Here is a 13,640-nt window from a genome sequence, read left to right as displayed (position 1 = left end):
TTTCAGCTTCCCAAGTAGTTGGGACTACAGGTGTGACCCACTGCACTTGCCTTGATTTTTTTTTTTTGAGACGGAGTCTCATTCTGTCACCCAGGCTGGAGTGCAATGGCATGATCTCTGCTCACTGCAACCTCCACCTCCCAGGATCGAGTGATCCTCCTGCCTCAAGCTCCCTAGTTGCCAGGACTACAGATGTGCGCCACCATGCCCATTTAATTTTTTTTTCTTTTTTGTATTTTTAGTAGAGATGGGGTTCCACCATGTTGGCCAGGCTGTTGTCTAGTTCCTGACCTCAGGTGATCCACTCCCCTTGGCCTCCCAAATTGGTGGGATTACAGGTGTGAACCACTGTGCCTGGTGGCTACAAAGTTTTTCTTGTGGTTTTCTGACAGTCTTATTGAGGCATAATTAGCACACGATACACTGCACATATTTGCTTCTCTGCAGAGTTCCCAGTAAAAAGAAAGTGCATTCATTAAAAATGTACAATGCGGTGAGTTTTTAAATTTTCTTAAATTACGTTTTTTGTAGCGATGATGTCTTGCTATGTTGCTCAGGCTGGTCTTGAGTTGTGCAAATAATCCTCCCAGCTGGGTCTCCCAAAGTGCTAGGATTGCAGGCAATAGCCACTATGCCCAGCCAAAATGTGGAGAGTTTTGACATAAGGATCTATGAAACCATCACAACAATCAAGATAATGAAATTATTCTACATTAATTCTAAGTTAATCATTTTTGTTCAGTTGTCTTTTAGAGATGTGATCTTGCTATGTTGTCCAGGCTAGAGTGCCGTGGCTATTTATAGGTATACTCAAAGTACACTACAGCCAACAACTTGTGGCCTCTTCCACCTCAGTCTCCCCGATAGCTGGGTGGAAGGTGGCCTCTAGTTGAGGACCAAGACTTCCTTTTTTCTTGAGATGGAGTCTCACTCTGTCACCCAGGCTGGAGTGCAGTGGTATGATCTCAGCTCACTGCAGTCTCTGCTTTGCAGGTTCTGCCTCAGCCTCCTGAGTAGCTGGGATTACAGGCACAGGCACCAAACCTGGCTGATCTTGTTGTTGTATTTTTATTAGAGATAGGGTTTCACCATGTTGGCCAGGCTGGTCTCGAACTCCTGATCTCAGGTGATTGATCTACCCGCCTTGGCCTCCTAAAGTGCTGGGATTATAGGCATGACCCACTGTGCCCAGCCTGAGCACCAAGACTTTGTTTTTTGTTTGTTTGTTTTTTGAGATGGAGTCTTGCTCTGTCGCCCAGGCTGGAGTACAGTGGCACGATCTTGGCTTACTGCAACCTCCGCCTCCTAGGTTCAAGTGATTCTTCTGCCTCAGCCTGCCGAGTAGCTGGGATTCCAGGTGTGTGCACCACACTGAGCTAATTTTTGTATCTAGTAGATATTTGGTTTCACCATGTTGGCCAGGCTGGTCTCAAACTCCTCACCTCATGATCCGCCTGCCTTGGCCTCCCAAGTGCTGGGATTACAGGTGTGAGCCACTGTGCCTGGCCAAGACTTTATTTTTTTTTTTTGAGATGGACTCTTGCTATATTGCTCACTGCAACCTCTGCCTCCCAGGTTCAAGCAGTTATGCCTCAGCCTCCTAAGTAGCTGGGACTACAGGCGTGCGCCACCACAACCAGCTAATTTTTTGTATTTTTAGTGGAGATGGGGTTTCACCATGCTGGCTAGAATGTTCTCGATCTGTTGACCTCATGATCTGCCTGCTGGCCTCACAAAGTGCTGGGATTATAGGTTTGAGCCACTACACCTGGCCTGGCCAAGACTTTCTTATGGCTGGGGCCTCAGCCTCTGCCTCATAATCCTCCTCCCTACTCATTGCCAGGAAGGTTGCACAGGACAGAATAACGGCCCTCCAAAGATTCCACATCCTACATCCTACAACCTGTAATATGTTACATTACCTGGCAAAGGAGAATGAAGGCAGCAAATCCGCCAAGTAGAGAAATTATCACAGATTATCTAGGTGGGTCCATGTAATCACAAGGGTCCCTGAAGATGGAAGAGAGAGCCAGATGGAGAGCATCAGAGGGAAATGCCCCTGCAGAAGAATGCTCAGAGGCAACCGTGGTGGCTTTGAACATGGATGAAGAGGTCTTGAGCCAAAGAATGTGGGTGGTCTCTGGAAATCAGAAAAGGAAATGAAACAGACTCTCTGCTAGGGCTTCCAGAAAGGAACAGCCCTGGCGACCCCTTGATTTTAGCCCAGTGATACCTACATCAGATTTCTGTCCTATAGAACTTTAAGATACTATATGTGTGTCATTGAAGCCAGTGAATTTGAAGTAATGGCACAGCAGCAATGGAGAAGTAATATACAGCATCACCCACATGCTTCATTCCACCAATCAGTGACATCTGCATAACTACCTTCCAGACCACAGATGGGAACCAAACACACCCGGACCCAAGTCGGGGCTCCAATCCTGACGCTGTGCTGACCTCGGACCAGTCATCTCACTGCCTAGCGGTGGTGAGAGCTGAGGATGTAATGGGCTAATGGAGGGAGCGGGAATGGACACAGAGGGCTTAGCTCAGTACAGTTGGGGCTTCATGCCTATAGATGGCTGTCCTGGCTGCAGGTGGCAAGGTCTTTCTTTTACTCCGAGTGACTGGAGGGGCTACAACTGGTGAGGTGACCCAGAGCCTGACTCCTGTGTCTTGAACCATGTCTTGCTGATGTTTTCAGGAGACGGTGCAGGCCTTGCTGGCGGTCCTGGAATGTTGGGGGCCATGGGCTTTTCCCTCCTGGCCTCTGGCCTCCCCTTTGCCCTCACTCCCAAGACTGATTAATGCCTACCCTGCTGTTGGCAAGTCTATGCTGATCTTGTCTTGGGTGGATTTAACATCTGAGGCGCAAGGCTGAGCCCATGTCACCATCCCAGCCGTGCCATCTGCATCCACAGCATGTCAGGGATCCGCCCACAGCCGGTCAGGGTTATTGCCACACTCAGAGCCGGAGGCCTGGAACACAGGAGCAACTTTGCAACCAGCAACTCTCTTATTCCTGACTGACAGCTCAAGGAGCTCGGCTCTCAGGGGCTAGGGTACCCCGGGGCGGCAACACTAGTACTGGAACCTTCTCCAAAACCCTGGCTTGTTCCCCCCGGTATTAAAATATACTCATTATTATTACTATTACTTTTCAGATAGGGTCTCACTCTTGTCCAGGCTGTAGTGCACTGGTGCCATCATAGCTCTCTGCAGCCTTGGACCCTTGGGCTCAAGTGCTTGCCCACCTGAGCCTCTGGAGTAGCTGGGACTAGAGGTGAGCACCTACTATCAATCACACCGAAGTCATTTTTTTTCCTCGGGGTAGAGATGGGGGGGTGTCTCACTATGTTGCCCAGGCTGGTTTTGAAATCCTGGCCTCTGATAATCCTCTTGCCAAAGCCTCCCAAAGTGCTGGGATTACAGGTGTGAGGCACCTATTCAAATATTTGTTATTATATTCATTATATTATAATGGCATAGTTTGTATTATTATATTTATCATAAAGTAAGATTAATAGTACAGGAAAAGATGTAAAAGTACTTAAAAATCCATCCTCATGGATTTTGTAAAAAAGAAAAAATACGAAGAAAACATAGGCCGGGTGCAGTGGCTCACACCTGTAATCCCAGCACTTTGGGAGGCAGAGGCGGACCGATTACCTGAGGTCAGGAGTCAAGACCAGCCTGACCAACATGGTGAAACCCCGCCTCTAAAAGAAAAACAAAAGAAAACATCACCCCAATTCTTCAATTTGAATGCCACTTGAGGCCCAAGTGTCCTGCCTCCAAATTCCACTATTTCCACCCTCAGCTCCCCGACTGTCCTAGATTCTGCTCCAGCCGAGCCATGGCATTGGGGCTATTAGGAGGAACAGGCTCTGGGTAGGAGTTCCCAAACCAGATTTACCCGTTCGTCGCACCTATCCCTGGGAGGGCGGGCTGGGGTGTGGAAGCGGTGCCCCGCGGACCCGTGGGGAGACAAGCCCTGGTCTCCGAGGCTGCAAAACGCTCGGCACCGCGGGAGCCGCTCTCGGCTCTCCCAACTAGGTACCGAGCACCCCGCGCGCCTGCTCCGCTGCGGAGCCGAGAGGCAAAGAGGGCCGGCGCTGCGTGGAAGGCCCGGGGGCTTCAGCCCGTGCGGGGGAAACCGAGGCGCAGCCAACCAGGAAATTGGAGGCAGCCGAGGCCACGGGGAAGCCGGGGGAGGTGCCCGGGGGCCACGGGAAAGTGGGAGGGGCTCGGGCGTGGCTCCACCCGCGGCACTAGGAGCCTGGGCGGGCGCGCACGTGTGTATACAAGTGCGTGGGCCCACTCGGCGTCCCGGACTACAAGTTCCGGCGTGCCCAGCGGCGCTCCCGGGTTTTCTGGCCGCGCCGCCCGCTGGCTCCGAGCAGGTCGCCACTGGCTGGCAGTCGCCACCCAGTCCCAGAGTAAATAAGGGAGAGACACTCCCGCGCACCGTAAATAGAGTCCAAGTGGGCGGAGAGCTGCCCCGCGCCGCCTGCTCATGTCTCTGCAGAGCCGAGTGTCCGGCCGCCTGGCACAGCTGCGCGCGGCGAGGCAACTGCTGGTCGCCCCGCGCCCCTGGCCCGGGCGCTTGGGGGGTGCCCCGCGGACCCGCAGCAGCGCGTGCGGTCCCCCGGCGTCCCTGGGCGCGTTTGGCCGCCAGGCGCAGACCTCAGCTGGAGTTGGGTCGTGGGGGTCGGCGGCGGTGGGGCGGACAGCCGGGGTGCGCACTTGGGCCCCCCTGGCCATGGCGGCGAAGGTGGACCTGAACACCTCCACCGACTGGAAGGAGGCGAAATGTAAGTGTAAGCACGAGGGTCTCGAGGGAGAGGGCGGCCCCACGTGGGGCTTCCTGGCTGAGCAGCTCCCAACGAGCGAGCAGCCCCTTCTACCCGGAGACCTGGGGAAGCTGAGGCCCCATCTCCCCTGGAACGGACCCCTCCTGTCCATTCACAGCCACCCCCAATCCGGCCTGTTCCCACCCCTATGGAACAGTTGACTCCAGACCAGGTCCCTGTGTCCACGCAGTGTGGCAGCGAGAGGAAGGAGGCCTTCCTTACCCCACTAGAATGGGTCACAGAGTACCCCGAGATTGTGCAGGAGCTGCCTCCTCCCCTGTGTGGGAGGAAACTGAGGCCGAGTGCCACAGCTGATTTCCCCAAGGTCACTTTGGGAGCTGTTGTCAAAGTGGAGGTTATGATCTCGGACTCCCCAAACTTTGCAGTGTGGTTCTCAAGTGCTCGGGAATAGGCCCAGGGAACAGCTCCGGGGCTGGCGTCCCACCTGGTGGGGCGCGTAACACCACAGAGTAACCTCCTTGGGCTGGCCTGCCTGCCCTGCCTTCACCCCACCCCAAGCGTGCACTTTGCCTTCCTGGGCACGTGGTCTGGTGACCTTTTCCCCTCCTCGCTGGCCTCTGGCCACTGTGAGCAGCTTGCTCGTGCCAGGAACAGAGGTTAGAGGGGCAGGGCAGAGGTGGCGTCTTGTTCCTGTGACAACCGATGATACCCCCAAGAATCACGCTACCTCCTCCCACTCCTGGGAGGGGCATGAGTCCTGGGCCTGGGAAGGGAGAGAACCCGAGACAAGCCCCAAATAGGCCTGCTGGGCACCCAGCTGCCCCTGCCGTTCAGGGCCTGCCTCCTGGGATCCTGTCTCTTCCCAGCTGGATCCCCTTTCAGAAGTGCAGGGAAGTGGCTCATTGGCTGGGCCCCCACGGTGGAGTGGGCGCGGCCTTCGGCTGGGCGGGCAGGATGGAGGAGCCTGCTGTGTGAGGACTAAAAAGAAGCTGGCTGTCTCGGCAAGGGAGGTGGAAATCAGAATGATTTACTCCTGACATGAATTGTGTGGCCTGCGCCGGGATCTGAAAGTGACGCCAGAAAGCAAGGACTTCAGTCCGCGAGCAAATGGAGAACTTGTCAGGTGCTTGGCCTTTGCCCCAGAACAGCAGGAGGAGTGGGGGCTGGCAGAGACCCCTGGAGGGGGAGCCGCTGTCCCCACAGAGACCCCTGCTTCCCCCAGCACTCTCTCAGAGAACAATAACCCAGGAGGGTGGGAAAGAGCTAAGGAGACCAGTCACCCAGGCCCCTGCTCATGAGCTGCCACTGTTTCTAGGATCCAGCCCCCACACCCCACTCCTCGGTGCTATGAAAGCAGCCAGACCTGCTGGGGCCGGGGTTCCCCGGCTGCTGTGCTGTCCCTGGGGTCTCCCTCTTTGCTTCTAGCTGGGATTTCCAACCATGGAGCAGACTCTTGATGAATGCCCTCTAGGTGGCCAGGCTGAGGACTCAGATGTACGTCAGACAGGCAAGGGCCCTGCCCTCATGGAGCTTGCCATCTAGTGGGAAGATTACAAAGAATGTATTGTAAATAATGTATTCTAGCAGCCCCAAGGCCCGGTAACCTCAGTGCTGTGAAGACGCCATGGCGGATGGGGCCATCTGAGCTGGGGTGATCAGAGGAGGCATCTCAGAGGTGGTGGCCTAGAAGAGGCCTCCAGCTTGGGAATGGCATTCCAGACCTGTTACTGAGTGATATTGGGCCAGGCTCAGGAGTGGGGCTGGTTTGGGGCTCTGCCTGGCACTGAAGCCACAGTTGGAGCTTTTGGGGGTGGGACCTGGAGATCTCCCAATAGTTATGTGTTGCTGTGTAACAAAACACCCGAACCTTAGTGACTTAAACCTGCATCTTCTCAGTCCCTGAGGGTCAGGAAAATGGAGGGAAGCTTAGCTGGGTGGTTCTAGCTCAGGGTCTCTCTACCCTGAGGCCCGCTGGGGCTTGGTTAGGGTGGGAGGATGGGCGTCCTAGACACCTCCCTCCCGTGAAATGGCATTTGGTGAGAGGCCTGGGTTCGTCACCTTGGGGCCTCTCCATGGAGCGGCTTGAGTGTCTTACGGCATAGATGTCCTATGCCTTTCCCCGACAGCATGTGCTCCACGAGAGGGAGAGGGAGGAGACCCGGATGCAGCCACAGTGCCTTCTTTGTGACCTCGTCTTTGAAGTCCTGCACTGTCTCCCCTGCGTTTATCTAGGGCTTAGAATCGAGTCAGGGAGTCTGGCCACACTCCAGGGGAGGGAAATTTCCACCTTTTGAGGGAAAGACTCTCAAAGAATTTGCAGGTGTCTTTTATTTTCTTAAATGAATTTTGAGACAGAGTTTCGCCCTTTTTGCCCAGGCTGGAGTGCAATAGAACAATCTCACTGCAACCTCTGCCTCCCGGGTTCAAGCGATTCTCCTGCTTCAGCCTCCTGAGTAGCTGAGATTACAGGCACCTGCCACCACGCCTGGCTAATTTTTTGTATTTTTCGTAGAGACTGGGTTTCACCGTGTCAGCCAGGATGGCCTCAGTCTCCTGACCTTGTGACCCAACCTCCTGAGCCTCCTAAAGTGCTGGGATGACAGGAGTGAGCCACCTCACCCAGCCTAATTTTGTACTTTTAGTAGAGATGGGGCTTTCACCATGTTGGCCAGGCTGGTCTTGAACTCCTGACCTCAGGTGATCTGCCTGCCTCTGCCTCCCAAAGTGCTGGGATTACAGGTGTGAGCCACTCGCCTGACCAATTTTCTTAAAATTTAAAACATTAGTTTTTAATTTTTGTTGAGACAGGGTATTGTTCCGTTGCTCAGGCTGACATGCAGTGGTGTAGCTAGCTCAGTGCACCCTTATGTCCTGGGCTCGGCAACCCTCCTGCCTCCGCCTCCCAAGTATTTGGAACTACAGGTGTGCATCACCATATGCAACTGATTTTTCTTTTTTTTTTTTTTTTAACAACTGGTAATCAATTTATTAAAATAGTTGATTTAAGCACCTGCAGTGGCGACTTCCACCTCAACTCCTGGCTCAATACTGTTGGAGGTCATCTGCTTAAGAATCTCAAAGGACTGTGCAAGTCAGTGAGTCACTTGTGGATTCGCTGTCTTTTTTTTTTTTTTTCTGAGATGAAGTTTCACTCTTGTCGCCCAGGCTGGAGTGCAATGGTATGATCTCGCTGCAACTTCTGCCTCCCAGGTTCAAGCGAGTCTCCTGCCTCAGCCTCCGGAGTAGCTGGGATTACAGGCATGTGCCACTATGCCCAGCTAATTTTGTCTTTTTAGTAGAGATGCGGTTTCTTCATGTTGGTCAAGCTGGTCTCGAACTCCCTACCTCAGGTGATCCGCTCACCTCTGCCTCCCAGAGTGCTGGGATTATAGGTGTGAGCCACCGCGCCTGGCACTTGTGGATTCTAATCTGGAAACGACCCCATGTCTTAGAACCTTTACCACAAGGAGTTTTTCTTGTGATTCTCACAGTCTTGGTAGGCGTTTGAACTGGTCCTTTCCCTTTGAGATTCTTTTCAAAACTTTGCTCCTCTGATCAAGTCAGCACATTCCTTCCCCGGGGATGTTAGAGTGATTGGAATCAGTGAACTCCCACCTCCCGCTCCACGGGTGTTTTTCTAGTATCCTTAAAAGCCACGGCTGCTGCCCGGCTTCCTGACCAACTTGCTCCTCAGCCAGAGCGAACAGCGGTCAGTCAGGAGCAGGAGCGTGCGGATCCACAACCCAAAACTACCACGACTGCGTCTTCCTCAAAGAGCTCTTTTGAGGCAGAGTCTGTTACCCAGGCTGGAGTGCAGTTGTGAGATCTCCGCTGCTGCATCCTTGACCTCCTGGGCTCAAACGATCTACCCACCTTGGCTTCCCAAAGTACTGAGATTACAGGTGTGAGCCACCAGCCGCTAATGTTTTAAAAACTTTAGAGACTGGGTCTCACCATGTTGCCCAGGTTGGTCTCGAACTCCTGGCCTCAAGGGACCTGCCCGCCTCGGCCTCTCAAAATGTTGCGATTACAGGCATGAGCCACTGTGCCTGCCAAGTGATTTTTTAAGCCATCACATTATGGGAGATCTGGGGGGCTGCCTCAGCTGGACTCTGCCTCCGATTGGGCCTGAGCCATGGCCCTTGATGACCCCTGCACTTTTCATCTTACATTTAAATCACACTTTCAGCCAAGTCACATTTGACAATAAAGGGCCCCAAGCATACAGATCTCCAGTGCACAGCATATGCACCTGCACAGCTACCACTTGGGTCAAAAGGTAGGACACTGTCATCACCCCCAGAAGTCATCTCTTTTCGCTTGGTACCGTCTGGAGCTAATTACTCTTGCGGCATCTGTTCATTTTGTCTCTTCTTGAAGTCCGGCCCCTTTTACTCAGTATCTGGGCAGTTTGTCCATGTTATTGGGTGTGGCGGTGGTTCGCGCTTTTTCATTGCTGTATAGTGTTCCAGTGTGTGAATGTACCACAGCTTGCTTCCCACTCTGGTGGTTTTGTTTTTTGGGATGGAATCTTGCTCCCTTGCCCAGGCTTGAGTGTAGTGGCACAATCCCTGCTCACTGCAACCTCTGCCTTCTGGGTTCAAGCCATTCTCCTGCCTCATCCTCCTGAGTTGCTGGGATTACAGGCACCGGCAAGCATGCCTGGCTAATTTTTCTATTTTAGTAGAGAAACGGTTTTGCCACGTTGGCCAGGCTGGTCTTGAACTCCTGACCTCAGCTGATCCACCCACCTCGGCCTCCCAAAGTGCTGGGATTACAGGCTTGAGCCACTGTACCCAGCCCCCACTCTTGTTGATTGAGAGGCATTTGGGTTTCTTGTGAATAAAGCTGCACTGAACATTTTATTTGTTTGTTTATTTTTTGCGACAGGGTCTTATTCTGTTGCCCAGGCTGGAGTGCATTGGTGCAATCACAGCTCACTACGGCCTCCATCTCCTGGGCTTAAACGATCCTCCCACTTGAGCCTCTTGAGTAGCTGGGAGTATAGGCATGTGCCACTATGCCCAGCTAATGTTTTTAAAAAGTTTTGCAGCGACAGGTTCTCATATTGCCCCAGGCTGATCTTGAACTCTGGGCTCAAGTGATCCTCCCACCTCTGGCTGCGAAAGGGCTAAGTGCTGAGATTACAGACGTGCGCCACTGTGCCCTGCTTCCTGAATGTTCTCTCCATGTCTTTGATGGACGTGTGCTCTCATTTCAGGGATATACCTAGATAGACCTCCAAACACTTGTCTGCCTGAGAGGATCCTCAAAGCCTGGCACACAGTAACCAAACTCATAAGAGACTGATGTAAGGTCAGAAGGCAGATGCGCAGTTCATGGTGGGGAAATATGATGGCAGTGGTTCTGAAAACCCAAATGTCCCTAGGGGAGCCTCCTTTCCCTATAGGAAAGCCTCATGGAACCCAGATTGTAACCTTAGGATTGCTCAGAGCATGTGTTCTCATCTAGGGTTGGTTGTGTGATTTTGGAAGCCTTGCCCTGGGCAAGGCAGACAAGCTTCCCTGCTTGAGAAGGGTCAGCCCACCCACAAAGATCCCCTTCCCTGGGCGTTTGCCCAGTATTTCTGTCTATATATAGTGCTGAGTGCCTGCTCAGGACCCCTGTAAGGATGCCCAGTTTGTCCTCCAGGCTGATGGCCAAATTCAGCCTCCCCCAGGTGCTCCATTTCTTTACATCCAAGCTGATGCTCATTTCTGTGGGCCCATTCTCCCTCCAGGTATGGAGATGCCTTCAGGCTGGATCTCCCTGACTGGGAGACTCAGTCTTTTGGGGAGACTTCAGCAGTGTCTGGTTTTATTGGCCAGGGCTTGTTTGTTTGTTTGTTTATTTGAGACAGAGTTTTGCTCTTGTTCCCCAGGCTGGAGTGCAATGGCGCCATCTCGGCTCACCGCAACCTCCACCTCCCAGGTTTAAGCGATTCTCCTGTCTCAGCCTCTCGAGTAGCTGGGATTATAGGCATGCACAACCAGGCCCGGCTAATTTTGTATTTTTAGTAGAGACAGGGTTTCTCCATGTTGGTCAGGCTAGTCTCCAACTGCTGACCTCAGGTGATCTGCCCGCCTCGGCCTCTCAAAGTGTTGTGATTACAGGCATGAGCCACCGCACCCGGCCTATTTATTTGAGACAGGGTCTCACTTTGCTGAGCCACCGTGCCTGGCCCCCACTCTTTTGTTGATAGGTATTTGGCTTTCTTTTGAATAAAGCTGCCCTGAGCATTCTTGTGAATGAAGTTGCCCAGGCTGGAGTGCAGTGGCGGGATCTTGGCTCACTGCAGCCTCTGCCTCCCAGACTCCCATGATCCTCTCACCTCAGCCTCCTGAGTACTGGGATTACAGGTGGGTACCACCATGCACTGCTAATTTTTGTATGTTTTGTAGAGACGGAAGTGCCGCCATGTTGGCCAGGCTGGTCTTGAACTCACGAGTTCGAGCAATCCACCCGACTCAGCCTCCTAAAGTGCTGGGATTACAAGCATGAGTCATTGCGCCCAGCTGACTTTCTCTAATTTAATATCCTCAGTTTTGGGGCACTTCGCTCACGGAAACAGCCTCACCGAAAAGGCAGTTGGGCATGAGGGGACTTCTGGTTGGGCCCTTAGGGAGGTCTCTAGGTGCTGTGTCATTACAGGAGGGTCTGGCCTTGGGTCCTTGTTCCAACCCCACCGCAGGCAGAGCTGTGTGCTGCAGAGAGCAAGGACGTTGGTGTCATCAGACGTGGGCACATGCTGCTGCTTCCTCACTCTCCAAGCCTCAGTCTTCTCATCTTTAAAATGGGACCAATAGCACCTGCTTGGAGGTTGTGCTGGGATCACATTAGAAACCATTTTGGGCCAGGTGTGGTGACTCATGCCTGTAATCCCAGCAGTTTGGGGCCAAGGTGAGAGGATTGCTAGCACCCAGGAGTTCGAGACCAGCCTGGGCATCATATCAAGACCTTGTCTCTCCTAAAAATAAGAAAAGAAACCATTTTATATACCATGGCCCCGGGTGGGTACCAGCGGCCCCCCTTCCTTGTCACCCCTGGGACCCTCAGGCCTGTCTCCTCTCTCTGCTCTGTGCTGGCCGTGGTGACACTGGGCTCTTGTAGCTTATCTCATGTGCTGGGGCCCTGAGCCTGCACAGCTTCATCCTCTCCATGGTGGCTCAACGTGGGGTTGCTGCGCCCCAGCCTCATGCCACACTGCGCAGAAGCTGGGACCAATTTCAGCCCCGTGCGATTTTATCCGGAGCGGATGTCTCATCTGATTTGACTGCAGCACTGGCAAGTTTTCCAGGTACTCCTGGGAGTGGGGGAGGGGCTTCTTCCTCCTGTCTTCTGGGGATGCAGCCTTGCGGATGCCCTGGTGTGGGCGGAGACGGAGGCAGGGGAGAGGAGAGAGGCACTGCGTGTTTGGTCTCCCCTTTGCTTGAGCCATGGGCTCTGACAGGACCTTGGTCTTGCTGGCTGGTGAGCACAGGTGACGAATGCCCCTGCCACGAGTCTAAATGCTACCGCATTCTGGGAGCCCAGCCTTTTTCAGCCCAGCCCACTTGGCATTCTCTCTGAGTGGAGCCCTGCCCTGGCACGCCGGCCTGCCCTCAGCTCTCTGAACACCGTCTTGCAAAGTGCCATAAAGACACTTCTTAAAACACATCATTGAATTCCCGTTCGCCGCTGCACTTTATGGTTCTGGCGGAGCCGGCTTCCTCCCGCTCGGCTTTGGTGCCCGGGAGCCGCTGGAAGCTGCATCTGGGGTCAGGCCTCTCCGTCAAAATTTACTGCGAACATCTTTTTACAGCGCCTGTCTCACTGAGCTGTGAAATACTCTCGCCTCTTCAAAAATGAAAGAAATGAAAATGCATGTTTTACATCTTCTATATATATAAAAAAAATAAAACTCACTTGTGCTTTAAGTCTGCATCTGTCTTTACAGGAGGAGATGGGAAATGTTAGGAATTCGTGGGGCAGGCCAGGCACAGTGGCTTACGCCTATAATCCCAGCACTTTTGGAGGTTTAGGTGGGCAGATCGTCTGAGGTCAAGAGGTCAAGACCAGCCTGGGCAACAGGGCGAAACCCTGTCTCTACTAAAAATACAGAAAATTAGCTGGTTGTGGTGTCGGGTGCCTGTAATCCCTGCTACTCAGGAGGCTGAGGGAGGAGAATCACTTAAACCCGGGAGGCAGAGGTTGCGGTGAGCCGCGATCACATGACTGCACTCCAGCCTGGGTGACAGAGTGAGACTCTGTCTCAAAATAAAAACACAAATGCATGGGGCATGTGCCTGGCTTCAGGTCCCTGTTTTTCCTCTGGGGGAGTGAAGAGGGGCCTGGCGGGCGAGGACCGCTGCGGATGGCGTTGTTGACCTTTTCTTTCTCTGTAAATCAGAAACCAGTGCAGCGTGTAGGTCTTTGGGGATCCGCCGGGCCACAGCCTTGTTCTGGCGCTAAGACGCTGCTGGCCTTCTGAGGTTTGCACTTGGGCTCCACAGACTAGAAGGGACAGGCTGACAGATGTCCCCAAGCTCAGCGCCCAGCCGGCTGGTGGCAGAGCAGGCATGCTCTCTCTGGGAAGTGGAGCTGTCCTGTGGGCTTTGCTGGAGAGAAGCGGCTCTGTGAGCTGTGGGTCACTCAGACCAGGCCACCATGCTTACGGGAGCAAGCCCAGGTTCCTCTCACTTGTGTGTGACTGGGGGCAGGTCACTCTGCCTCTTCCCTAGAACAAGGTGGTGGCACCTGCCAGATGATGTCTGCCAGAGCACCTGAGGTGTCTGTGGGCACCTTGTCTAGTTCCATGAAGTGACCAGGGCTTGCCTAGCCAGA

At 53.5% G+C, this 13,640-nt stretch overlaps 1 protein-coding gene across 15 annotated transcripts in view; it reads left to right on the top strand.

Moving 5' to 3' along the window:
• The window catches only part of MACROD1 (mono-ADP ribosylhydrolase 1), a 189,578-nt gene that overhangs the window by 14,094 nt on the left and 161,844 nt on the right, over positions 1 to 13,640 (top strand). For 12 of the 15 annotated variants that reach the window (XM_078341278.1, XM_035263076.3, XM_078341279.1 and 9 more), the window contains exon 1: positions 4,370 to 4,817. The exons of 2 other annotated variants lie outside the window; for them this stretch is intronic. In XM_078341278.1, the coding sequence (XP_078197404.1) occupies positions 4,520 to 4,817 (298 nt within the window). In that variant the 5' untranslated portion in view covers positions 4,370 to 4,519. Of the gene's footprint in view, positions 1 to 4,369; positions 4,818 to 5,768; positions 5,941 to 13,640 lie in introns of those variants that run through there. One more of the 15 variants, XM_035263080.3, reaches the window with a different exon arrangement.

This window comes from Callithrix jacchus, chromosome 10 (assembly GCF_049354715.1).
Source record: "Callithrix jacchus isolate 240 chromosome 10, calJac240_pri, whole genome shotgun sequence".
NCBI classification, from domain to species: domain Eukaryota; kingdom Metazoa; phylum Chordata; class Mammalia; order Primates; family Cebidae; genus Callithrix; species Callithrix jacchus.
The sequence above is the reverse complement of the archived record's forward strand: the minus strand, read 5'-3'. Positions and strand labels throughout refer to the sequence as shown.